This window comes from Polyodon spathula, chromosome 2 (genome assembly GCF_017654505.1).
Source record: "Polyodon spathula isolate WHYD16114869_AA chromosome 2, ASM1765450v1, whole genome shotgun sequence".
Lineage (NCBI taxonomy): Eukaryota > Metazoa > Chordata > Actinopteri > Acipenseriformes > Polyodontidae > Polyodon > Polyodon spathula.
In genome coordinates this window covers 98,684,917-98,712,825 of record NC_054535.1, presented here as the reverse complement: position 1 = coordinate 98,712,825, position 27,909 = coordinate 98,684,917, and the positions used below count along the sequence as shown (strand labels likewise).

At 38.0% G+C, this 27,909-nt stretch overlaps 1 protein-coding gene across 1 annotated transcript in view; it reads right to left on the bottom strand.

Annotated features, from left to right (window-relative positions):
• The window catches only part of LOC121304922 (pikachurin-like), a 60,548-nt gene that overhangs the window by 13,673 nt on the left and 18,966 nt on the right, over positions 1-27,909 (bottom strand). The window contains exons 8-16 of the mRNA XM_041236358.1: positions 18,206-18,318; positions 17,229-17,565; positions 13,655-13,755; positions 13,177-13,277; positions 12,322-12,466; positions 8,557-8,746; positions 4,586-4,711; positions 3,878-4,121; positions 249-360 (exon numbers count right to left, since the gene is read on the bottom strand). Coding sequence (XP_041092292.1) covers positions 249-360; positions 3,878-4,121; positions 4,586-4,711; positions 8,557-8,746; positions 12,322-12,466; positions 13,177-13,277; positions 13,655-13,755; positions 17,229-17,565; positions 18,206-18,318 — 1,469 coding nt within the window. The remainder of the gene's footprint in view (positions 1-248; positions 361-3,877; positions 4,122-4,585; positions 4,712-8,556; positions 8,747-12,321; positions 12,467-13,176; positions 13,278-13,654; positions 13,756-17,228; positions 17,566-18,205; positions 18,319-27,909) is intronic.

Below are 27,909 nucleotides of genomic sequence, written 5' to 3'. Positions count from 1 at the left end.
GTTTTACATGTGCTTGCATGTGGCAATTAAAGCATAGTTATAAGAAACTGGACTTTTTTTTTTCTTTTATGAACCAGAGCAATGATCTCCAGGGGCATAAAGTAAGGGAAATGGCAACTCTGATGGGTATGTGATACAGTAGCATACAGTGTTTATAAAGCCCTGTCACAGCAAACGGTTTCTAAGAAATGAGGCGTTGGCAGGGCGGTTGTGGCGGCTAGGGGTTAGTGTATGTGTTTTATATTTACCTCTGCCATTCCCTCTTGTGGAGTGTGGTTATCGACCTGCAGAATGCCGTTCTTGGCTGTGCGTGACACTCGCAGTTCGTGCCACCTGTTCAGGCTGACAGGCTCTTCACTCCTGTGGAGGGAAAAACTACTAGGTTAGCTGTAATTATCACCTGCACCTGGAAATTATTAAAAATTAGAGCCAGGTGCAGGATACAAAAGGAAAGCAGTCAGTCTGCTCAGGGCTGCTGCTGTGTGGAAGGCCTGGTTGATGGTGTTTTCAACCGTTATGTAAAAGGTACTGTGAAAGTCTTTTTGCTGTTTACTCTGATGTTTTTGTGTCAGCCGCTAAACAGCTTAGCTGTCCGGTTTTATTAGAGTAGGTTCCTGGTGAATGTTTAGTTAGTGCTCCAGATAGGGGCTGGGTGAGCGCTGTTCCTTTCAATCCTGTGTGTTGGGTCGTTACTTTGAAGGGAAAAGAACCAGAGCGAGCCTGTGTGGCGAGTCTCCAGTTCACAATACCTATTACTCAGAATTTACACAGATATTGCGATGTAAAGCAATTAAGCTATTAAAATCTTTGTAAATCTTGGTTTTAATTGCATATTTAATTGATACAATTATTGCATGCATCTTTCAAATTTGTTTTATTACTGATGCTATTATTATTATTATTATTATTATTATTATTATTATTATTATTATTATTATTATTACTTATAAGGCCTTACATGTTCTTGGATGTTCTTATCTTCAAGATCTGCTGACCCTTATGTCCTTGGTCATGCCCTGAGATCGGAAAATGCTAATCTTCTGACAGTCCCTAGAACAGTCTGAACTCTGTCGGAGCCAGGGCATTCAGTTATAATGCCCCTCGTCTTTTGAACTTGCTCCCGATTCATATCAGGAATGCTAGCACAACTGAAGTTTCTGTTTATTTGTAGCTTGATTATATATAGGGCTTCTGTTTTGGGATTTTATTCATTGTATTTTTCGGTGCTTATTTTCAGCCATTTGAGTTTTTTTTTTAATCCAGGTTTTTTGGGTTTTACAGTGTTTTTTGATACACTGTATGAAATTTGTGTTTTCTGTTACTTTTAAAAAAAAAAAGAAAAAAAAAAAATTATATTTTATATATATATATATATATATATATATATATATATTATATATATATATATATATATATATATATATATATATACCATGTGTATAATCATGGTCATAGTAGTAACTCGACAGTACTTGCACACTTAAGTTCATTCTTTCCTTTGCTGTCTTCCTCAACGAAATCCCTATCCCGTTTGCCTGACAGCACATTACCAATGCGAGAAAGAAAAGTAACAGTGAATTAAAGAGCAGTGTTTTTAATACTGAACATTAAGTATTTACATTTAAATAAAGCATATAGTTTACTACAGAACATATACGTTTTGTATCATTAATTGAAACGAAACAGTTTGTGTCATTATCTAAAACAGGCATGAATTGTCGACTGATGAGAACTATAAATTAGGCACTTGGTGTTTTTTTTGTTTGCAAAGACAAAAAATGAAGAAAAAAGACGACGTTGGTGTTTCGTAACAGGATACAGTTCAGTTAAGACCGTCCACGCAGCATATGACAGGCTGCACAAAATGTCAGTTTATTAGCCAAGATGATTATTGATTGCTTGTTGCGTTGCAAATTAATTATATCCTGTGGTTACTTTGAAAAACCCGGCTACGCAGCATTTGAAAGGCTGCACAAAATGTAACAAGTGGGTTTGTAAGATGATGTTAAAGGTAATTTCTCAAAGAACCTGTGGTGCATGGCGAATGGTTTCTGAAACATCATAATAAAACAGGGTATTATATTAAGCAAGGTGATATAAAAGACTCATCTGTACTTGTGTATGTTAACTTTATTCTACACATTATTGAAGGTACAGTAATTGTTATTAATACCTGTTCGATTACACTATGGAACACAATTTTTGTTCCTGGGTAGTAAGTGTTATTTCCTAATTGCTTATGTCTCAAAAGTATTTAATCGAGATTTACGATTATACTGTAATCACTTTCACGAATCGGCCCCCAAATGTAGTCTCCCATCATGTTCTCGTTATACTGTCCTTGGTAGCGGCGTTCAAAGTCCAGTATATCCTGGTGGAAGCGCACGCCTTGCTCCTCCGAGTACGCTCCCATGTTCTCCTTGAATTTATCAAGATGAGCATCAAGGATATGGACTTTGAGGGATATCCTACAGCCCATTGTGCCGTAGTTCTTCACCAGAGTCTCAACTAGCTCCACATAGTTTTCGGCCTTGTGATTGCCCAGGAAGCCCCGAACCACTGCGACAAAGCTGTTCCAAGCCGCTTTCTCCTTACTAGTGAGCTTCTTGGGGAATTCATTGCACTCCAGGATCTTCTTTATCTGTGGTCCGACGAAGACATCGGCTTTGACCTTTGCCTCAGACAGCTTAGGGAAGAAGTCTTGAAGAGGACTTCTTATCTAGAGCTCTGACAAATTGTTTCATAAGGCCCAATTTGATGTGCAGTGGTGGCATCAGCACCTTCCGGGGGTCCACCAGTGGCTCCCACTTGATGTTGTTCCTCCCCACAGAGAACTCGGTCCACTGTGACCAGTCCCGCCTGTGGTAGTGCGCCTTGGTGTCCCTGCTGTCCCAAAGGCAAAGATAGCAGGGAAACTTGGTAAAACTGCCTTGGAGACCCATCAGGAATGCCACCATTGCAGCCTCTTGATGCCATCTCAGAAAAATGCAGATATGTATCCACTTAGGCAGCTGGAACTAAACTGAACTGGTGGGCTTAAGGCCCCTGTATTTATACTACTATTTATATTACTGGAAAGTTCTAGAAGTTACTCCAAGTTTACTCAGCACTGAATCTATCTGGAATGTTCTAGAAAATAGGTCAATTTCAAAATATCACTGTCCTGGTCACAAAAGCAAAGTTTGTGGGGAATAATAGCCATTTTCTATACTTTCGAGGCATATGCAATTAGGAAATAACACTTACTACCCAGGAACAAAAAAAAAAAAAAAAAAAATTGTTACACGGTGTTATGCAATTAGTTTGGATAATTGACTCTACTGTACATATGTGTGTGTGTATATATAGTAGGGGTTTTAATCTTAACATTTTGTATTGATACTGTTTGCTAGTGATATGAAGCTGTACTGAAAGACAATTATAAGAAATAGTATTAACATAATGCGATTTACTGCAAATGTTTCCTCATGCCAGCTAATGTTTAATGTACATATACTTTAATGTAGTTTGACATTTTGAAAATATTTGCTTACATGTAATTGGAAGTTCACCAAAATGAATCATTTACAATATCAACAGTTTTTAATTGATGTTGGTGGTGGGTTGGCAGGGCTCACACTTTTTCATTTAAATGTTTCATTCAACGGGAGGGAGGGATAACTCAAAATGAGAGGGTTTTCTTTATAATCAATGGTGCTGAGGATGGATTAGAAAGTGTATAGTGCTACTGCCTCACACCCTGAGAAGGAGAGATAGGATAGGGGAACAATGGCATGGTAGTGTGCGGAAGGTCATGTTGATCCTGCTCTGAAACGGAGGCTTCAGTCTTCTGGGCTATCAATCTAAGAAGCAAAATATCTTTTGATAAGACAGGTACCTGATAACAGCAGTCCCAGAGCCGCAGTCAAATCGGAACTCCACAAAGCCGTCTGCCATGGTTATGGATATGAAGTCCTTACTAGTGGTGTCGTAGCTGTACAGGAGAACCCCGTCCTTTGTGACTGGCTGAAAGGTGATCTCAAACTCCATGAAGGAAAGGTAGTGCTGGGGTGGCAAGGGCCAAGGCACGCTGGCATAAGCCATCAGAGTCTCATTGAATCGTGGAAGCACCACCCAGAAGCCTATGGAACAGCAATTAGTCAGTGAAGCTAGCAATCCCGTGTTTCAGTCATGCTTTCTTTTAATGGTTTATTAACTGTTAACAGCTAGCTTACTAACATGGTAGCAGGTGTGTTCTATACGTTTAAATGCTTTGTTAAAGTAATTGAAGCTAACAAAGTTCCTTAATGTCTCCACCAGGCACATCTTACTCAATTCACAGGTCTCAAATGTGCATTTGTAAAAGAAACATACTTTATAACAAACGTGTATTTTCATTTCAAAAGCTAATATCAGGTACTGCACTAGGGTAAGAAAAGTGTTATAATTCCTAGGTCATTTCACCGGGAGAGTAAAATTGTAAGGAAGTATCTATAAATAGAGCATCACCAGTGTTTGCAACAGGTGATTAAGGTTCTCCTGATCTGAGAATCCATAAAATCACACCTCTTTAATACTATGCCTTTGATCAAAGGAGAGGACTTACTTTCCTCACAGTGTCGTCCTCTGTATCCGAGTGGACAAAGACAGATGTAAGAATCTGCCCGGTTTGCAAAGCACATCCCGCCATTAATGCAGGAGATTTCATCACACACGCCACTACTGCACTCATCTAGGAATGACAAAAAGACAAAGAGTTGGAGTTAATAAGTAAGGGATAACACACGACAGGGCGTGGGTTGTGTTGAACTAACAAGCCATATGTTAATGCAACACAATCCACAAGCCCTGGAGTGTGTTATCCCGCTGATTAAACTGACACAATAATACATAGAAAAAAAAAAAAAAATAAAAAAAAAAATATATATATATATATATATATATATATATATATATATATATATATATATATATATATATATATATATATATATATATATATATATATATATATATATATATATATATATATATATATAGAGAGAGAGAGAGAGAGAGAGAGAGAGAGAGAGAGAGAGAGAGAGAGAGAGAGAGAGAGAGAGAGAGAGAGAGAGAGAGAGAGAGAGACTTTGCAACGCGATCGACGTTACCCCCTATAGATCGGTTTTGCCGATTTTTGAATCGTTGACGTTAGCAACTGCAATATATATATAGATATATATATATATATATATATATAACGAATATATTCTATATAATATAAATAATAAGCACTTAATTAACACAAGAAAAACATGTAATAAGGCACAACATTGTAGTAATAAACAACTATACTCCGACTCTCCATTGCAAGTTTAATACTCTGTGTATTGATATTAATCAAACTGTAATTAGACCAAAAAAAAGTTCCGCCGTGCATTAAGCTATATTTACGCACGGTTTAAAACCCCTGAGCATCCAATCAGCATGCAGCATTCAAACATTCAGTTTTATAATAATGCATAACCAACAGGAACCCTTCTTCCCCTCTCTGTCCCCCAACATTCTCCACAACTTTCTGTGCATATTTGCTATGGAGGGGGAGGGGAAGCAACTAATAAGTGTTTCCTCCAAATTGTTATTAGCACAATATTTAACTGAAAAGAAAATCCAACTACTACTTTCAAATGAATTAAGCATTAATATGCAACACAGCAGTCATTACTTGCTAGCTAACTGACTGTAGCGACAGGCATGACCACTATACAGGCACATACCATTGTAGTTGATATGAATGTATTATAAACCGGACAAATGTTTTTTTTTTGTATGACAAGATTTGTTAAACATGTTTTAATGTAATACTTTGAACATAGGGACTGGCAGAGGGGAGTCCAGCAGCAGATGTCAGGAGAGGCATCGTGAAAGGGCAAAACCAGCATTACTCCCCATCGACAACACCTTTAGCTTATGCTTTTAATTATCACTGTTACAATCTATTAAGCCTGACTGCAATCTAGTCTCATTTACCGGGGGGGGGAGGGGGGGGAGGGTTGGCTAATATCTGCTGCATCTGCACTGCAGGGGACATGCTCAGAGCATATGGTCCCTATAATCATTATTTCCATAAAAACAAGAGCGCAAGCTCTGAAGGGCGTTAGTAGTTGCCTTGGGGAGCTCTGTGTTCAAACGATCCCTGCGTGGGCTCTCGTCATGCACAGGATGCGCTGCGCTCTAACAATTAACACAGACGCTTTGCCCTCGCTAACATTGCAGGGATATCAAAACGTAAGAGATAATGCTTAACATTGCAAGCTTTTTCTATTTACTTATTTGTTGGTCTTGCTTATAAAACACCAACAGCTCTGTATAAAATGTACTTTCATCAGGTTAGTATGTTTCTTTAAACTAAAAATTACAACATATTTTGCTCAACCGCAATTAATGTACTGTACAGTACACACTCGCTTTAACGCCCTTCATTATAAAGATCCTTTAGCTATAATGAACCTGGCCGCTGGCTATATGTTGTCAAAAAGCACTTGTTTTTTGGCTTGTTCAGCAACCATGCGACAAAGCAAAATTGAATAAAAAACAATGAAAAAAATATTGAGGATCTGATTAACTTTTCATGTTGGGTTGATTTGGAATAAAATCTTAATTTGGGATTCTTACATGCTGGATTTAGATTTGGTGCACTTTGAAACAATTTATGTCAGATTGATTAATTTGATAATTTGTGGATTTGTGCTTTTTTGATACTGTGTTTTAATTCTTTAAGGAATTGGATAAAGCAAAAGCAGAATACTGCATACATAAAACAAACAGGTACATGTAATTCTACTTTTATTCACAATCTCATCTCATTAACTTACTCCAACAGTTTATCATTCATTCTGATTGTGCTTTCACTATAACGAACCCCTTGATATAACGAACAAAAGGCTTGGACCCCAAAAAGTTCGTTATAGCGAGGGTGTACCGTATTACTAAAGCGTGGATTTGAGCACAGCCACTGAGCTGACTTAAGACTTTAATATAATGATTCACAAAGGGATATTTTAATGTAATCTACATTTTCCTTTCTAACTGTTTAATATCCTAATATGTGTTTTCTGTAGGGTTGGGTTTTTTTTCTGCTCACATTATTTTCCATGTTACCTACCTATTCCGGAGAGTTATTTTTAAAAGTATGTTTAAAAAGCCGCTGTGTGGTAAGATGTGGACGGTCAGCATTTGAAAGAAGACTAAGCAGATCCTGATAGGCAGTGATTGCAAAGGCAGTACAGGGTGATGTCATTCACCCATGGCGCCATAAACAAAGTGTTTCACTTTTTTAATTTTACTTCTTGTGTTTTAGAAAGAAATAACTCTGCTTTACACAGGAGCAAAAAGTGGTATCCCCAAATCGGCTCGGAGAGAAACACCAAATATAGCAAGCTATTCCAGGAAGCTACTTTAGGCTGGACTGTGAATCGTTGATATACAGTAAGAGTGCAATCAGCTCCATGGTCATCCCGGCCCATTCCATTTTGAATTTACAAATCAGTAGTACTGGATCACATATTAACCTTTCAATAAGCCAGATATTTAAATCCAGATGGAAGGGCCCGGGGTGCAGCTGCACAGCCATGACGATGCTAACCAGAGCTGTCAGGTATTTGCATAATTACAACGAACTGTTGATCGCTTGACTGCGCCATTATACTCCTGTTCCAGATTACTAAAGTCAGGTGCGATTTATGTAATGCTGCAGGAAGCTACACTAAAGTATAGTTACAGTGGCATCATATTGAAAGAGTGCAGACAGCAAGATATCCTTTTAAAATGATTTGCTTTCTTGAAGTGTTTGGTATTTTACTCTGCTAATAGTTTACATTTGTTTACAGCTGCCTCTTGATAATGCAAAACCTGATCCAAAAACAAATTGCATGTTGCTATATACACTAAGTATAGGAGTTTGGATAATTGAGTGTGTACTGTATCCACTGCTACTTTATATGCATTTATACACTATGTGAAGCTTATTATATTGCTCTACTTCACAGTGCTCACCAAGATGCTTCACGTTTTACTATTTATCTCTCCTTTATCATGCTTTATCAAATTTATCAGGAATACAAGATTTGAAATTACCTTTTTTTTCAATCAATGAATGTACCATTTCATGATTACGAAGGACAAAGTACATGAAGCGCTCCTACTTAGGAATACTATAAACTTTGTTTTCTTCTACTGGTTTTAAACAGTGGAGCTACTGCTTTACAGTGCCTCATTTCCTGAGAGTGAAGTCCATTTTAATATCTGGGTGGAAGGAATTAAAACCTAAAAGCACAGTTACTATTTGCTTCAATAACTTTTTTTAAAAAAGGCCTTGAATTGAAATATTGCTCAGTTGTTTTGGTTCAAGCTTATGAGTGAAACGTTTTCTTTTTTTTTTACAAAAGGAGGAATTGTCCAAGTTCATGCAATGAGTTAGTCAACTGACAAGCTGTGATTCAGACCAAGGACATCCTGCTTCTCAGTCATGTTTTCTGTAAGATCACACTGCTTGCCTCCTCATTAAAGAGGCTGTAGATATCAATAAAGTTCCGATACCAACATCAGCTCCGCTCAGCGCTCTTCCAACGGGCCATGGCCTCATGTCGATGGCTTTCCCGTTGATGTTCAGCGCCTGCACACAGCCCTGGAATCCACTGTTCACCCCAGCAGCCTTCGCCAGCCAGTACGCACCGGGGGCCCCGCCCACGTAGAACGGAGTCCTGAATGTGATTTTGTTATACTGGCCCTGAGGAAAGCATTGCTCAATATTAGTTCCATAACAAAAATGATTTAAGCTGCGTATACGATTTGTGACATCTTGCTTGGAAATTGCTTTTCACTTCATCACAAAGTTAGAACAAAAACCCAGTTAGTTTAAAAGTTCTGACGCCATGTAAAAGACAGCAAGCTGAGGGAGCAACATATTCTACGAGTCGTGTCGTTTTTTTTTGTCTGGGAAATGACTTCCTAGCAAAGAGAGAAAACGATAATTAAAGGAAAAAAGAATTGCCAACTTAAAACCTCACACATTAGTATGGAGTGGGAGAAACAGGACACCTTTGTTTCTATCAGTGACATTTCTCTATATTAATGATTTATTTATTTATTTTAAATGCAGCCAGATTATGAGGAAACGCAACTCAGTCTAGGATATATAAAACCTATTAGTCATAAAATATTATGACACAATAATATGTATCAAATTGTTTTTGGGCTGGTAATGTATATTTTGTTACATGCTATTTATAATAGAGTGTAGCATCTATTGAAGAATGAGCCTATACAATGGCTCTCAAAAGTACTCACACCCCTTGGATTTGTCCACATTTTATTGTGTTACAACATGGAATCAAAATGGATTTAATTAGGAGTTTTTGCCACTGATAAACACAAAAAAGTCCATAATGTCAAAGTGAATCTTTGAATTTGTAAAATCTACAAATTGTTCTAAATCAATTACAAATATAAAACAGAAAATAATAAGTTTTTATTGCATAAGTATTCACCCTCTTTGCTATGACACACCTAAATAAGCTCTGGTGCAACCAATTGTCTTTAGAAGTCACATAGTTCGTTGAATGGAGTCCACCTGTGTGCAATTAAGGTGTTTCACATGATTTCAAGTTGAATACGCCTGTCTCTGGGAGGTCCCAAAGTTGCTTAGTACATTTCCTAACAAAAACTACATCATGAAGACGAAGGAACATTCAAAGCAAATCCGGAATAAGGTTCTTCAAAAGCACCAATCTGATAGGATATAAAAACATTTCCAAGGCAATGAATATCCCCCAGAGTACAGTAAAATCCATTATTAAGAAATGTAGAGAATATGGCACAACTGTGAATATGTCAGGCCGTCCTCAAAAACTTAGTATCTCGTTTGGTTGTTGTACTTAGAGTATTTTGAAGGATTAGGGATGTCGGTTGTCCCAAAGACAGCCATTTGTTGAAAACAACAACTCATCATTCCAATCTCCGGTCACGCTAGCGAGACACCATTATCAACTTTTACGATACTCGTGCCAAGTGAGGTCGATTTAGCCCACTGATTACATTTCGCTCATGCTCTGCACATGTCCTGAGAACGCCATTATTAAGAAATGTAGAGAATATGGCACAACTATGAATATGTCAGGCCGTCCTCAAAAACTTATCTGTATCCGAGTACGGATAATTGTATCCGGGCGAGAAGGGCACTAGTCAGGGAGGCCACCAAGAGGCCTATGGTAACTCTAAAGGAGTTAGTGTCTTCCACGGATGAGTTGGGAGACACTGTGCATAAGGCAACAATAGCCTGGGTGCTTCAAAAAACTGGCCTTTATGGGAGAGTGGCAAAAAGAAAGCCATTGTTGAAAAAAACTCTCATCAAATCTCAGCTAGAGTTTGCCGGAAGGCATGTGGGAGACTCTGAGACCAAGTGGAAGAAGATTCTATGGTCTGATGAGACCAAAATAGAGCTTTTTGGCCTCAATGCTAAGTGCACATGATCCTGAGAACACCATCCCTACCGTGAAGCATGGTGGTGGCAGCATCATGCTATGGGGATGATTCTCTGCGTCAGTGCCTGGAAAGCTTGTGAAGATCAAGGACAAAATGGATGCAGTAAAGTACAGAGAAATCCTGGAGGAAAACCTGCTGAAGTCTGCAAGAGACCTGGGATTTGGGAGAAGATTCATCTTCCAGCAGGACAATGACCCAAAACATACAGCCAAAGCCACAATGGAGATGCTTAAAAACAAAAAGGTCAATGTCATGGAGTAGCCCAGTCAAAGCCCAGACCTCAATCCAATCGAGAATATGTGGAAAGAGTTGAAAATTGCTGTTCACCAAAGGTCCCCATCCAACTTGACGGAGCATGAGCAATTTTTCAAAGAAGAATGGGCAAAAATTGCAGTGTTCAGATGTGCAAAGCTGGTAGAGACTTATCGAAAGAGACTCATGGCTGTAATTGCTGCCAAAGGTGCCTCTACCAAATATTGACTGTTGTGGTCTGAGTTTGCCAGTGGTTCTCTGACCTCTGCAATAAATCAAGGCATGCCTCTTATGCAATCAATTTATTTTCTGTCTTGTATTTGTAATTAATTTAGAATAATTTGTCGATTTTATTTTTCACTTTGACATTATGGACTTTTTTTGTGTTGATCAGTGGCAAAAACTCCTAATTAAATCCATTTTGATTCCATGTTGTAACACAATAAAACGTGGAAAAGTCCAAGGGGGGTGAACACTTTTGAGAGCCGCTGTATATCTAAACAGCCGTCATCGCTCTGGTTCAATCTCACCTTATGAGAGAACAGCACCCAGACAGACCAGTATGGTTAGTTCAACTCTGTCTTACTTATTCACAAAACATTTCCCTCCATTAGCTGGTGACCAGTTGGGCCAGTGCTGCCCAACTGTTGATACCTCCAAGGGTGGGAGAATCTTTGGATGACAGGTGAAGCTGTTAGGCATTATAAGACACGATAAAATGTGTAAGCAATCACTTCTTTAAGGAGAGATAACCAAGGATTTAAAATCCAGTTCCTTACTTCCTATTAGCATTTGCAACATTTATTTATCCATCTGTATTTATGGATAAATAAAATGGAATATTCAAGAAACGGTTCTATTGTTAACTTCATTAATATGGGTCTAGAACAGTGTACTGCATATCAAACTGGTGTACATACATATATATATATATATATATATTATATAATATTATATATATATATATATATATATATATATATATATATATATATATATATATATACACACACACACACACACACTTTAAATAACTCCTGAGCTGACTGAAGCTTGTGTTTAAATGCTCCTTTATTTAAGATAAATATATAAGGGACATTATACATGAAAAAGAATGGTATTTCACAGAAAAATTAAAACAGGAACTGCGATTATAGTGTGATTTGTTGATCTCACTAAATTAAACAAGCCATGCCTTATCATTACAGCACAGTGAAAATTAGGCCTAATGCTGCAAATGGTAACAAGAGATAACAAAATGGGTTTTGAGGCTTTAGTCATCACTCCTTTCATGCATTTGCCTAATGCTTGAGCATTCAATATAGATTTGACTGCATTTTATTTTGTTTGTTTTCCGTTTCTGCCCTGTTAAAAACAAAGAAAACAGGGGAAGGGGGTCTCTGTGTGGTGTACCTGAAGAGACGTCTCAAAAAAAATACCAAATTAAACGGCACATGGATGTTGGAAAGGTGGCTGAAGCTACTGAATTGAAATGTTAGCAGAGTGCATGCCTTTAAGAGTACGTTGCTCTTCTAGATATATAACAGAGCACAGAGAAACTCGGCTTACCTGAGACTTTCCGGTCACAGGGGTGTCGTTGTCCAAGCGAAGCCATCCATTCAGTCCGTCTCTATAAATGGTGACGCTGTGCCAGCTGCCCAGCTGGATTCTGCTTTCACTTATAATGACAGCTGGGCCAGATCCACAGTTAAACCTAGGACACCAGAACATAGTGTTCATAACAGCAGCTACATCCAGCGCCATCAACTGTTCGATTACGTTATTACTGCCTATGTAACTGGTACCGTTACTGACCACAACAAAATACAATTGCAGATACTGTATCTGGAGTAACAGAGCTTTAAGGATATTTAAAGTATAATGTTAACAGCATGACAACTGCTCACTAATGTCAAACAATTATTGTTTTTCTATCTTCCTACAAAAATGACTTAAACAAAGATGGTCACATCATTCTATCAAATGGAAAGAAGTATTTCGTCAGGCAAAAATTAAACAAGATCTTCAAATTTCCAATTTTGAGAAGTTGACACAACAATGTTGACACGCATTTTTCCTGTTCTTTTATTTCTGTTCTGTAGGGATACATTATATACGGTATGTTTTTTAAAGTTTATGCTTATCAAAAGTTCGACATTTCAAACTTCTAAGGATGGTATAATGCTTGCTGGGTCAACATAAGTGAAAACACATACACAATCTGGAGCTTTATAGATTCAGCCAGGATTTTAATGCAGTATATAGTAATCTAATGTGTAACCTTTGATGTTATGCATGATTAGCACTTGGGCACAAAGCACTTCACAGTACATCTGCTGCTAATTTACAGTTTAACACTTGCCATAGATTATTAAGATGTATACTGTGCAATTCTGTATATAAAATCCTTTGCTGTTCTCTTACCTGAACTGCAGCCTCCGGCGGATGACAGCCAGTGAAATGAAGTCCCCGTGGCCATGCTCATTTTCCCCACAATACAGAAGCAAGCCAGCCTCAGAATCAGCCTGTAGATATCAGTACAGAGAATCACAGCTGTCAGTCATAAAGCCCAGTTTAAGAATAATGGCACTTTCAGCCCAGGTCTTTGTTCCAACCAAATCCTTAATTATTAAATTGAACCAATTCAATCCCTAATCAGGTCCTAAAGCACCTACTCATTTATTTACACCTATTAAACTTGTAAGGGAATGGTCCTCTCAGGAGCAGTTGCCTATCCCTGCTTTAGGGGCTGATAGCTTCAATCACTATCACGATTTTAAAACATTGCTTTTGTAGTGTGAAGAGGATACAAACTGTGGGTCTAATAATGGAAATGACATTTAGACACAGTTCTGCACGTTGAGACCATTCGTTTTGTTTGTGTGAAACAGTAGGCACTCACCTTGAATTCAATGGTAATTTGAAATGTCTGATAGGAGTATTTCAGTGGTTCAAAAGTCATGTGGGAGTAGCCATAAAAGTTTGGATACTGGATTGGAATATCTAAAAGACAAGACATATTTTATTACAATTTTCAACCTCAGACCTTTTCGCATTATTAGACGTCAACAACAGAATGTTCTAGATGTTTAAACCACAACAGGTTCTATATAAACAGTAAATGCATTAATATCAGGTTTTGTCCGTTTGTTTAGAGTTAATGACTTATAATACGTTTGTCAGTGTTCTGTGGCTGCTTCTAATCAAGTTGAGAACGTACTTTCTCTTGCACTCTGTATGACAAAGCAAAGAGTGCACAAGAAATACATTCTCAAATAGACTAGAGGTAGGCACCGAATACGTATAAACATACAGTATACTTTAAAGGAATAAACTGGTTTAGATGTCACACAGTCACACATTTACAAATATCCTGCAGTGAGTTGTTCTTCTTTCAACCAATAGATTCTGTATTCAAGCTTGGTTCTTTTTTGAATGACTCTTTCTACATAGGGCTTCGCAGTGCAGAGCCTGTTCATTTCTATAATTGAAGTGAATTCACAGGGTGATACATGAAGGAAGAAAGACCTCGTTGACACCCTATTCTCAAGATGCGTTGGAATAGACCCAAATAAAAATGTTTTTAATTTAAAAAAGAGAAAGGTTATAAATAAAGAGAAAGCATATAAATAAACATGGCTAAATAATCAGTTCTTTCATTACAAATCCAGTGTTTGAACATGTTATGATGAAATAACATCTAAATGATTAAACATAGAGAAAGGTCTAAATCACAAAAACGATAAAACCTCTTTAACAGTTGAAAAGGAACAACAAGACCCAGAACTTGACAGGAAGTTTTATTGTTAATGCAGGTGCTTCCACTGGCAGTAATAAAACCATTTACAAACAGCATTTACAACTTGAAGATATAGTCCTGCACATTTTAAAAAAGGCATTAGCAACATATTTTTTTTAAGCTGGTGGATCTTGTATACAAAGCTGATTAGCATCACAATGAAAATAATATGTATTGCTTTATAATGCATTATTTTGCTTACATTAGACCAGGAGTCTCCTACCCTGGTCTTGGAGAGCCCCTATCCAACAGGTGTTATAGGTGTATTTACATCATCAGTGGCTAATGATCTGGAACACCTGTTAATCTTGACTAATTAATTGGTTCAATTAAGTAATTGAGAGATTGGTTGAAATGAAAACCAGCAGCCACAGTAGCTCTCCAGGACCAGGGTTGGAGAGCCCTGTAATAGACGATTTTGTTAATTCACTCCACCCATGTCACTATTCCTATTTATTGATAAACTAGTACAACGTATTTATCTCCAAAATGTATATTAAATATTATGTATTAGTGAAGTTTATTCAAAAACTGTAATATACATTGTAGAAAACTCTGAATGTGTATATTTTTCAACAAAAGCAGACATTTCGAATTGCAAACTGACATCTGTAATAGAGATACTACACAGCTTCTCACTGTCCAGCTGCACTTCATTTCTGCTACAATGTGACATTTTACTGTTGATGAACATGATTTCATAATAAAGCAATAATTATTGTGAAATAGTGTAATATTATCTCATAATAACGCAATCTTTTATTTTTCTTTGTGTCGCCAATGCGCTTCCGTACTTGCAAGGCCCACCAGGTCGCAGAAACCAGTTAGTTACAATTAATAACAATTTATACACTGCAAAGTTAGAATAAAGGGACCACCCATAAAAAGATGTGATATCTACAAAAGGGAAGAAGTTATATACAAAAATGGTCATCTCTGTACATAGTGTGAACGTGGATTTCCCTTACCCTTAATAATTGTTAGTTTACATCTGCAGCCTTTTAGAGCACTAAGCCATGATGATTTCTACAGTTCCTAACTGTTGGTTTTTTACATGGAAAATGTTTCTTGTCATTAGGATCATTCTTTTGTGAAAATATAACCAAACTTTTGTACTTTTTAAATATCTCATAGCCGTGGATATTAAAATGAAACGTTTGAATGTGATGTTTAGAGCTGACCAGAAACTAGGACAGCTGTGACAATTCCATAGATTTCCTATGAAGACGGGCTCTGTACTGGTAGTTACGATAGCTTTCTTCCACCCTTTATTCTAACATAGGGTTTATTTATTTATTCAGTCCCAATTAAATGATTAAGGACATTTAAATAAGCATAAGCTGCCATGGATATTCAATTCCTGTGGTGGCTGTTAAATTCAGCTTTCACTGAGCTTTTTACTTGCTTCAATACTAAAATACACGTAAAACACTGAGAAAAGATGCAGAGGAAGACTTTTAAAATGGTTGTATGTGTTACTTTTTAGTATCTAAATGTAACACTATTTAGTTTTTAATAATCATGGATGATTTTGAACTGTGGATAAAATGTCGATTTTCAAGCACACAGACAGTGATTGCATCATCAGGCCTTTATCCAGGACACATGGTTTTGGTCCAGTAAATTGTGACGCACCCAGCCATTAAGAAATGCAGAGCACAATGCTATAAATGTGAACCATAGAGTTCAGTCCATGATACGCTTTTAGGAAAGATTCAAGTAATCTCCATTGTGTTTTTCATTACACGGTGTCCTGGAACAAATGGCATTCATGAACTACACTACATAGACATGGAAACCAGGGAAACGAACAGAGAGAAAGCTTGGGCTGGTGATGCTATTGAATTAACAATGTTGTGGGTAGAAACCCTGAATGACATGTTTGTCTCCGGGCAGATTAATGCATCATTCAGCACATGACCTGGTGTGCTGGAGGGAAGGTCATCACCAGAGTGTGGTAGTATATTGTCGTTCACGTACATAAAAAGGCTGCAAGACTGAATCCTCCTTTGTAACACACTATTGATTCATCTTTTATGACCATTGCTGATTAATGCAAGGGTAATAAATGTTTATTGCAGATGCCAGAGTCTGCCTGATTTGGGTTGAGAATAACTAAAAGTAACAGGGGCACCTGTTTTGGAAATTGTAACCCACTTTATTATGGACACCACAGAGAAAACAGAATCATTGTGGAACCTAATTCTCAAAAACACAAGCGTTGAAGCTGTGAGAAATGATATTGTGGGTTAGCAATAAAAATACAATAAAAAAGTGTCTAGTATAGTGAAAATAAACAAGAAATTGTCAAGAAGCAATTCGTTATTCAACATTTGAAACAGACAGAGACCTAAGAAGGCCCATACATAGTCTATTTTTTTTTTTTTTTTTTTTTTATTTTTTTTTTTACCAATTCCTTGTGGAGGTCTCCCATTCAATTACTAAGCCCAAAAGCCCTTAGCATCTGAGAATCTAAGATGGTAGGCTTATTATTATTATTATTATTATTATTATTATTATTATTATTATTATTATTATTATTATTAATAAACTTTCAGCTCTCTTCACTGTTCTCCTCTTTTGCCAGCCTTCCTCCCTTCCCACCAACAAATTCAGCAGCTATTCATAGCGATAGCTAATGGAAACACCTTGGTCCTTCAGTGGCTCTCTTGTTTACCTTCTGAGCATGAGTCTCCTCCTTTTCCCAGGTTGCAGTGACATCGGGAGCCTCCCCGGGCGTAGTCGTTGACACAGACACTGTCAGCAGGGCAGACGGTCTCATCGCAGGGGAGCTCGTAGAGCTTTGGCGAGGTGCCGCTCCTCTGAGTGGTGGTGCTTCTGGTGCTGCTGGTGGTGGTGCTGCTGGTGGTGATGGTGATGGTGGTGCTGGTGGTGGGTTCAGGAGTGGTCATTGTTTTGGCAGAGTTCCTCCTTTCTGTCTGAGAGACAGGCATCACCTTGGACTGAACTTGGAACTTCTTGTTTCCCCCCTTGATAGCAGGACATGGTTTTAGCTGGAACAGGAAGAGGTAGGTGTGAATGAGAGATTCAGATCAATGAAAGACAACAGTCTGGCTGTTTGCTTACTTGAGGCAATCTAAGGGAAGATGGTGCTAGAAAATGATAAACTGATTTATTTTGTATGTATACAGAGGTCTCTGCAAATCTTGGTAGCCCACAGAAGGCTGTTAGCATACTAAGCTAATCAAAATAACCAAGCGCTTTGCAAATTCTCAAATTCCCACCAAAAACATATCTTGTGCTCATTGGTAAGCATAAGGCGTCTGGAGAGATCAACTGCAATCTACTGTTCAGGCCTAAAGCCACGTGCTAGTTTCACTAGTACTGGTAGTTAACTACTTTAGGGCTACATAGCAATACAGTAGCAATTGTAGCTAAAACCCCCCCAAAATATTGACATGAAGTTTTGTGTAAGAATTAGCCAACAGTAAAGAGCAGCTCACCAAAAGATATTATTTTCTCACTAGACAGTGTTTACATCTACATTTTCCATGTGTTTTTTTCATCAGTGCTGCCAGACAGTAAATAACGTAAATAAAGCTGTTCCTCAGATTAGTATCCAGAGCTCATGTGACTGGTAATTCTAAATAAAAACACGAAACAGGCAAATAAATGTATGTTGGAAGAACATACCTCTTCTATATAAATATTATAGTCAGAATCATCAGTCTCAAAGCCATCTTCAACAATCTTTGTGTCTGCAGTGTATCGTTGTCCATTGTTTCCACTGCCTGTCTCATCGGGGCCTGTGGGAAGAGGTTGTCATTTATGGTTGTTGGATTCTTTATTGGCAATGGACTATACTGAATATTATTACAAACACAATGAAGTGTTACATTGCAGTGGTAATGATAGAGAAAGTGTCACTATCACCCACTATGTAGCCTCTATATATTATATATATATATATATATATATATATATATATATATATATATAAAAGTTAGTGGTTCTTTTGTTTGAAAATATATATATATATATATATACATATATATATATATATATATATATATATATATATATATATATATATATAAATTTGTTTTCAAACACTAAACTTTTTTTCCAGTTTAATATTCAGTTAGAACAAGACTGCTATAAATAATCCCCACTTGTACAGTAGCTGCAGATTGAAACCACATTCATAAACAAATATTTTAACCAAGTTGTGTCGTCTTCTATGTCAAGACCAAAATGTTGTATGTGGCTCTTAAGAAGCCACTGGTAATTTGAGTAACTTTCAAATTTGTCAATACTGGTTTCTACGTGGAAACCGGAAAAGTCTTTAAGAAAACAGCTTAAAATGAAAATGCTGTGCATACATGAAAAAAAGAGTCACGATGAAAAAGAAGGGAGAGGGAACTGGATTTTGAAGAAAGTACAGTGCCGATTTGACATAAATGCTGATTAACTGGGCATTGCCCTCAGGAATGCCTGTTGATAAAATATCAGACAAGTGTCACCACATCACTGTATCTAGACAGGTCTTAATCAAATGTCCTAACCATGTGCATCACTCTTGAAATGTCTCTTTGTCTAATATAGACAGTACAAGCAGAGACAGATGGAATAATAAAAAACCAGCAGATTTGCAATGGGAGACTGGTGAGCTGCAAGGCTCAACATACACTGGATTCGCTGCCACAAATGATCCATGCTTTAACATTTGGAACCCAAGTATCACATATATAACAAACACTGTCCAAATTAGAAAAGATCACACCAGTAGGTTATTTTGTAAGAGATAAATATGTCCATGTGACGGAAAGATGAGTTCTGGTGATGAATCTTCCTCCCGACCTGTGAGGGCGCTAAAGAACGGGAGGAGAAGTATCTGGAAGGGCTGGCCTGACAGTTCGTTTCCGGGTCAGGGAAGTGGGTCAGCCTGGAAAGAAGCGCGACTCTGTTGTAAGACCGTATTGATTTGAAAGGTAAACGAGAGGCAGCTGCAAGTAATAAAGCAGCTGCAACCGTTTACCTAGATATCATGCGGGATTACATATAGGGGCCAGGTTAACGCTGATCTTTTCCTTCGTTTGGGTAAAATCTCAGCAGAGAGAAGGACCGAGAGAGGAGCTCTTGTGCAGAAAGAGAAGAGCGTATTGTGTATTGTGTATTGTGTTTTGGGTTTTGTCTGTTTTGTAATTGTCCGTATTTTGCACCACCAGACAGTTGAAGCACAAATCCAGAGCTGTCGCCGAGGGTCAGCATGATCCGGATCACCAGTGCACCACTGTCACGAAATACCTGTGTTTGCACTGACCACCAGCACAACTGCACTCACCCAGGACTGGTGACCGTGTGTTTGTTTTGTTCGGGACTGTGCCCTATTATTGCTATCCCCGCGCTTTACACATTGTTGTGTATAGCCGGGGATTTATTATTTAACGGTCACCAGACCTGGATTATAAATAAAAGCATCTTTTTTCACTGGAAACTGTTGTCTGCCTGTCACTCCTGCATCGCATCACCGCTACACCTGTTCCCCTCCACTAGCCACTTTGCCACAGTCCACTATGAAGTATTACCACAATCATGGTCACTGCATTCATTAGGAAATCAATAACGTGCATTATGAATTAAGACCAGTGTAATTGTATCGTGTTAGGACTGGAAGGTAGGATCTGGACCATGAAACTGAAATGGATGGTGGAATCCCAAGAGTGAGAAGCAATGAAGAAATGACACCAACGTAGACTGATGGTTTTGCACAGGGTGCTGCACGTTTGCACCTGCTAATCTGTACCCGTGCTTTGTGACTTCATAGTGGAAACTGCTCACCAGGGATAACCCTTTCACAGCACAACAGAGAGAAGAGCAAGAATGTTATTATTATTCAGCAGACATCTTTATCCACAGAGACTAGGGTGTGAGAACTACGCATCAGCTGCAGAGTCACTTACAACAACGTCTCACCCGAAAGGAGGAGCACAAGGAGGTTACATGACTTGCTCAGGGTCACACTGTGAGTCAGTGAGTGAGTCGGGATTTGAGAATACAAACAAAAGCAAGTGTGCTCTATGTCAGTTAAACCCATCTTTTTAATTTGATTGAGTGTTTTGAAGTTATGGGTGAAACATATATCCACTGATTCAGACACCCTCACATAATTTAATATACCAATCCCACTTATCCTTTAAGCATTGTTCAGTTTCCTGCAGCTGGTTCACCTTTCTACTAGTGCTAGAGAATGTACCATGTTTCATCTCAACTGCTTAAGCAGCTCTCTCAATATAGCCCTATGTACAAATGTTGCCTGAGATGTACATCCTTTGCATGGATAATAGCCCAGCACAAACATCAAATATCTATGCTTTGAAAGTTATTCACGTGTATAATATTATTCTCACTTTGATATTTTTCTTTAAACCATAAGTTAAAATCAAAATTCTAAAGTACTGTATGTCAGGCAGACTTTTCTGGTGCCTTCATCAATACACTTTCTTACAGTATATATACGTTTCTAAGAAGTTTCACTTATAAATATTATTAGTTACCTATTCTTTTTTAGTGTAATGATTTGGTGGTGAATTTAGTGTTGACGAATGGCAAGGGACACCACCACCAACTCTTTTCTTATTCAAAGAAACTTAAGTAATCAGCATCACAGACAGGAAAAAAAAAAAAAAAACTTAAGTGTGAAGTATAATTTAGACATTTTGTCCTATTTAAAGGGGGGGAAAAAAGCTTGTCTCATAACAGGTCAGGGTTGATGCAGCTACAGTACGAGACTGTGCACTTCCTGGGTGCGTTAAGTGAGCGGCTCAGATCGGCTCAGCAAAAGAATCAACTTAACGACTTGCTCAGTTCCGCTCCTGCTGAGCCGCTCAGAACCACCTGAGCATTTCTCATCAGCGATCAGACTGGGCGAACGGAATGGCCACCTGCAGGAAACAAGTGGAGATGACAGGCAGGATTGACAAATACGTTTGTCAAGAACGATGAACTGGCTTCGATTTATTAAGTTATGTATTATTTGGCTAAATAAGATGGTAAAAATGGTTGTTTTCGAATTTTTAAATGTAGAGATGTTTTAGTTATTAATGTATTATTATTATGCTTGTAGTATTAATATTATTCATAATTTTCATTATTAATGTCGGTGTTGTCGATATTAAACCCAGCCAGGTATGAGGTTCATTCCAAACAGAGCGCTGAACTCAGTGAGGTACAGCAGGGGATAGTAACTTCACACAGGGTCATTTCATCTACCATCACCTCAGAAACACAAACAAGCAAAGAATTATTATTCTCCATTTTTAAATGTCACTCAGCGCTTTCGTGGAGCAGAACGTTAAGTCATTTCAATCTGCTCAGTGTGCTTTCTGAGCGCTCTCACTCTGAGCGGGTCACTTACATAATGTGTTAGACACTACAGTCTCCCTGTTTTGCACATCCATCTCGTCACATCATCAAGCATTTTCAAAACCCCTTCATTTGAAACTCCACAGTTGTTGAAATACATACATTTTTTAAGCTTATCCATGCCTGACCAGCTTTTGCTGATTCTAGACATGCTCTATTTCCTGTTTGAAAATATCCAGTTTCCTGTTTTGTAGATCCCATAGAATGGAATTGTACACAAAAGTGGCATTTAGCTTCCTTGTCTAAATCTCTGATCTGTGATAAATTTTAGTTTTAGATTCGTTTAATTAAAAATAAAGGAATCATTTATTAGGTAGAAATAAATAAATGATTTTAAAAATGCAGAGGAATAAATATATTTAGAAATACATATGTTTAAATAAATATGTAATGTATAAATTAATGTTTATATTATAAATGTATAAATAAATTAATAAACAGCAAGCCAGAAAAATATAAATTGATTTGGCTGGTTTTTATCCAGAGCAACTGACATTTGTATACCTATACATTAGTAGTTCTTCACTTCTAGCATATATGGAGTAGTGGTTAGAGCACTGTGCTCCTGCCTAGAAGGTTACAAGTTCCATCCCAGGTAGGGGACACACTGCTGCTTTACGTAGATTGGTCCAGTAAAAAACCCAACTGTATAAATGAGTAATTGTATATAAATGTAACAATTGTAAATTGGCCTGGATAAGGGTGTCTGCAAAGAAATAAAATTCAGGTCTGGTTGGTATAGGATAGGAGCCTGCCTGGTAATACCAGATACTTTAGAGTTTTACTCAGTGGTGTAGTCAAGGGTATATGCAGGTAAACGCCGTTTACCCACTTTGAATTTGGGCAATATATCGTTTACCCACTTCTCATATAAGGGATACAGAGTTTACTCACTTCTACTCTCCTATGATGTGCAAATCCTGTGTTAAAGATTATGTTTTAATGGCGAGCGTCTGTGTTGTGTTCAGAGAATGTGAGCAGAGCGAAGCGGTGACAAGTCCGTTCACCGCTCATAATAATATCCTCCACTCCACTGTCTCTTTGCTCCGCTCGGCTCTTTCTTTCATTCTGCTCTGTTCCCCTGCTCCAGACAAAATGGTATTTTTATATATATATATATATATATAAGTAAATAAACTAGCTGTTTTTCCCCCATCGTGTTGCTGATGCAGATGAAAATTGTTCTTACTAATCGCATACCTTGACCCAAGTAAGAATAAATACTTTTTTTTAAAAAATCCACACCTACGACCAGCAAAGAAAAACGCTGACATGAAGTCCTCAGAGAAGTTATCTAATTGAATTCAAAGACACTTTCTCATTATTATTGTTTGGTCCTGAAAAAATGCGTACAGTTCAACCTTTGCATATGATTTGTATCAAATTAGCTTTCTACAGGGCATATTTGTATCCAAATATCTCACAGGGAGCTCAAAGCAACCCACGAACACATATGAATGAGTCGACAGGGCTGTCACACCACCCTTTACTAGTGTATGAACTATCCTTAAGAGTGCAGAAAATATAAACCATGTTCACATTGCTGTATGGTGCTTAACCGTAGAACTGTATAAGAACAAAAACCATAGACAGCTGGACACACACACACGACGTTTCTCATATTTTTACATCAAGCACCTGTACATAATCAACCACTTTGCCACAAGGATCCACAACAGCACTCGTCTGCTCTGTCCTCTTCACTGAATTTTTCATCTACGCAGGTAGCAGGGCACAGTTTCTTTTGGATACTGTGGTTTTAGGTGTACAACAGACCAAGAGTTGCAGCTTCGCTTAGCAGAGTGACAGCGCCTTGTTTAGCATTCAATGTTGAGTGCACTCTGTTTAGTTTTGCTTGGATATTTATAGTCTTTTTACTCTGCTAAATAGCCACTTTCATGAGATCATTTGTGTATCTTGCCTTTTTAAACTCCCAGTCCTTTGATGTTTTAATGTCCTTTTCCACTGGGACGTCACTAGTCAATGTCTTCCTTGCGTCAAAACGATTGTTGCTGCACTTGTGAATTATCTGTACATAATTCAACTGTCCTTACAGCCTAATCCAGTCCAGGCGCCACCTAGCCCCAGTCACCTGGTTCAATAGGTCACATAGTTCAGTATGTCTGAAAAAAAGAAGCCCTCTTCTCAAGACACAGCATTTTGCCCTGTTTCTCAAGACACACAGTTTCATTAATCAATCCAGTTACATTTTTAATACACATCATGTATTAATGTCATATTCAGGGAATATGTCCCAAATAGCGGTATATTCTACCTCACTAGTGTGTATATGAAAACAGCAGCTATGGGACCCTGTTAATGATTTAAATATACACAATTTTAGTTCCTTGATTCCCATACTCTGCTGTAGTCTCTTAATCCTGTCCATTAACCAAATTTATGAGCTGCGGGGAGCTTGTAACACAGGGTGGCCTTTACCAGGACTTTAAACTTAATTCCATTAAACTGGTTAACTCTTGGGGTGCCACAGTGGGTTACAAAGCAAAGACAAAGACACTCCTTATACTTATGCCACAGTCTGCTCTGCAGTAAGTGGACTGCAAAAGCCTGACAGAAGGCAATCTCTGAATAAGCAACAAGTCAGGAAGTGGCACCAACAGGAACTAATCACGTAGCTCTTTAAGAGTCCCCCCTGGCTGTGCCACCCCCTCCCTCCATTTCAATCCCCTGTCGGATCAGACTAACCCCCTCCCCCTGCTTCAGCCCTCGGCCTTCTGACAAATCCTATTCCTTACTGGGGATTAGCATTCAATACGGGAAAAACACAGAATACATAGATGGTCAAGCTTATGGATTTCCGCTAATCAAACCCACATGTTTGTTTTTCTTCAGGTTTACCTCTGACTTTTGTGTTATGAAAACAATAAAGGGTATTTATCCCTTTCTTAAAAACTCTCTCGTATAATAAGGCACCTTTACCACATTCTTTTATGTTAGATTTGGATGTCAGAAATCACATTACATGATGTTAATTCGTACATCAACACTATAACATATTTCAAGTGTGATATAATAATAATAATAATAATAATAATAATAATAATAATAATAATAATAATAATAGAAAAATGATTAATTGAAAAAGTGAGGGAGGGGGGTCTAATTGCCTTCAACAGGAAATAAAGGAACAGAATTTTCACATATCAAGCAGAAGTGGAACACATGTTTTATTGCTTCAGTGGCTATGAGCAGAAGACAGTAAGCTTTATAACTGAACTAGGCATAATAATTGTGTAGATGATCCTTGTGCCACAGAGTAAGCTGGGGTTTCTCTCAGAGGCACCTTAGAACAACAAGTTCCAACAGAGGAATCTTTGTCAACTCTGCTTGGATGTGCATGGCATTGGGAGAATAATTTACTGCCAGCACACAAGGATTCAAACAGGTATTTAAATAACCTAAAATAGCATGCCAACCACTGGAGTCTAGTTCCAACCCTTTGATGTCTACCCACATCACAAGGCTTGTTTATGTTCTTATTAGACAGCATGCTGTGTTGCAATGAATTGCAATGCTTATAAGACATTGATGCAGGGATTTAAAAATGGGGGACATGCAGTATTTATATGTTGTAGAGGGGCGACAGTGCATGGTAGTGTAAAGAAGAAAAAAGAAAACACTGTCAAAACACAGCTACAAAATGTAATGTGCTGTGAAAATGATGGTGTGCTGCTCCTACTACAAAGAAGGTCCCGCTGACACACCCCTGTTAACTTTACTTTCACTGGTATTCCAAGCTGTTTAGCCCCTCTCAGCATGGGGAGGGGGGTCATCTGCTCACTTTTATAATCAGATACTCCACCGGGACACGACCCACCAAGCAGTCAAAGAATTGCAACCAGCCAATCCTCGGTTACGATCCCTTGTAAACAAACATAGCTGGTAGCACAACACAGGAGGAGCATCTGACTCTCTCCTGCAAACACACACATGCGCCCAAGAAGCCTGTGAAGGAACGCTATCTCTATTACAGTGGGAATGAAAACTCTAATAAGAAGTACGTCAGAAGGTTCTTTTTAAACTATAGCTATGGTCCGTAGGAGGGGGCTACATAACTGAGCTTAGAATCTATTTGCAGTCTGGATTTCAAGGAAACTCAGTAGATTGGAAATGGGATTTAATGCCTTTTTCACTCAGGGTCACCAGTTCGATTCCCGTTTCATTGGATAAGGTTGATACAGCTAGTGTGAGACTCCCCATGGTGATGTGCATATACTGTGTTACATACAACAGTCTCCCTGTTTTGCACATCCATCTCTTCACTATCAATCACCTTTTAAAACCCTTTCATTTGAAATTTGAAAAATAACAAAAAAAACACCAACTCCCATTTGATTGCTGTGGGTAGCAGGGTTTTAAAATTGCTTCATGTGGCCTTTCCAACTATACTGGGAGTCTCTCAGGAACAAGGTAGAGGAATTACAGACGACACCAACTGAGGTTGCCACTGGCCATGGTGAAAAAAGAATTACACCATGTCGTGGAGTAGGATTGGCATAATTGTCCGTCTCTGCTTTGGAGACGCAATTTGCATGGCCACATTCTTCTCCCGACTTGGTGTAATGAAGAGGTACATTTCCTGTTTAAGTTTCAGACAAACAGAGGCCTTGAAAACATGACAGAGAGGAGTAACAAGGGACACGTGTAGCTGATATCGCACACCAGCCATTTTATATAATTACCAGTATTTCCTTTTTGGGTGCTTCCCCTGGGATCAGTTTCCCAAATATCCCAATGTTGTTCACAATTGATGCAAGTAGAGGTGCAACAGCATCATAACAAATTGTAGATCAAATTTCAATTCTTTTTTATTTATTATTTAAAAGAACAACGTTGAAAACAGAGCAACGTTTCAGCCAGACAGCCTTCATTAAACTGAGAGGGGGTGCAGGAAATACTTAAACCTAAACCATTTGCATGTCAACCAACATCTGTTTATAAAAGGGGGGAAAAATTTATTGAAACAGTTTAGGACTGACTGAATTAAGCTGGCTCCAGAGTCAAGGTATGGTCTACATGACATCTGCTTTCTCCATGTCAGTACATTATTGCCAACCTGAGCCAAGAGTTACTCACTCACAAACTCAACACAACTCATCTGCTGCAGGAAACCAACAGTTAAAGGAATTTTTGAGGAATTTTCACTTTTACAGAGAAGACCTTGCTGAACAGCATATAACTAACCTATCCACGTGAATGCTGAGATAAACTTGGAGGTGTTACAATTGAAAAAAACAAAAAAAAAGCAAAAAGTTGGCTAGACCAATGTATGTTGAAACAAAAGATAAGAATAAATCCAGTGGACTTTCAAAATTCAGTGATGTAGGCCTACCTCTTAAACTACCAGAAGGCCAATTAAAACATAGATTTTTCTAAAACAAACTATACAAATTCACGCTTTATTTGTACATTGAACTTGAGGTAACATTTAATAGGTAATGCATGCGCCTCGCATGTGACTTGTAGGCTACTCCCCCTTGATCAGTGCTGTCAGTTGGTGGTTTTCCAGCATCATTTGTCTTGTTTTGAAAGAGCTAGCGTCAAGTCTAATTTGTCTTTGTTTGTTTTTTTTCTATTCCTTTAGATTATGAAGTCATCACCATGATCCCTTTAAAGTATATCACATCATCCACCCCCCACTCCATCTTTTTTTTCTGGAGCTCTGCATTTAATAAAATTATGAATCACAGAAACGTTCAGTTATTTTTTATTCGTTACCAATTTAAGAACCACATCAGTACAATTAGAATTGTTTTGAATTTATTTTTAAAGACTATCTGCCCATAGTTCTGGACAATGTAATTTTACACTATATTCTGAATATCTATTTTATTTTTTCCTGGACCTACCGCATTTGATCTCCTCAGATAAAAAAAAAAAAAAAAAAAAAAAAAAAAAAGCGGTTCTGGTACTGTAAGTTGTGAGAAAGAAACGAGCAAAGTAGATAAATA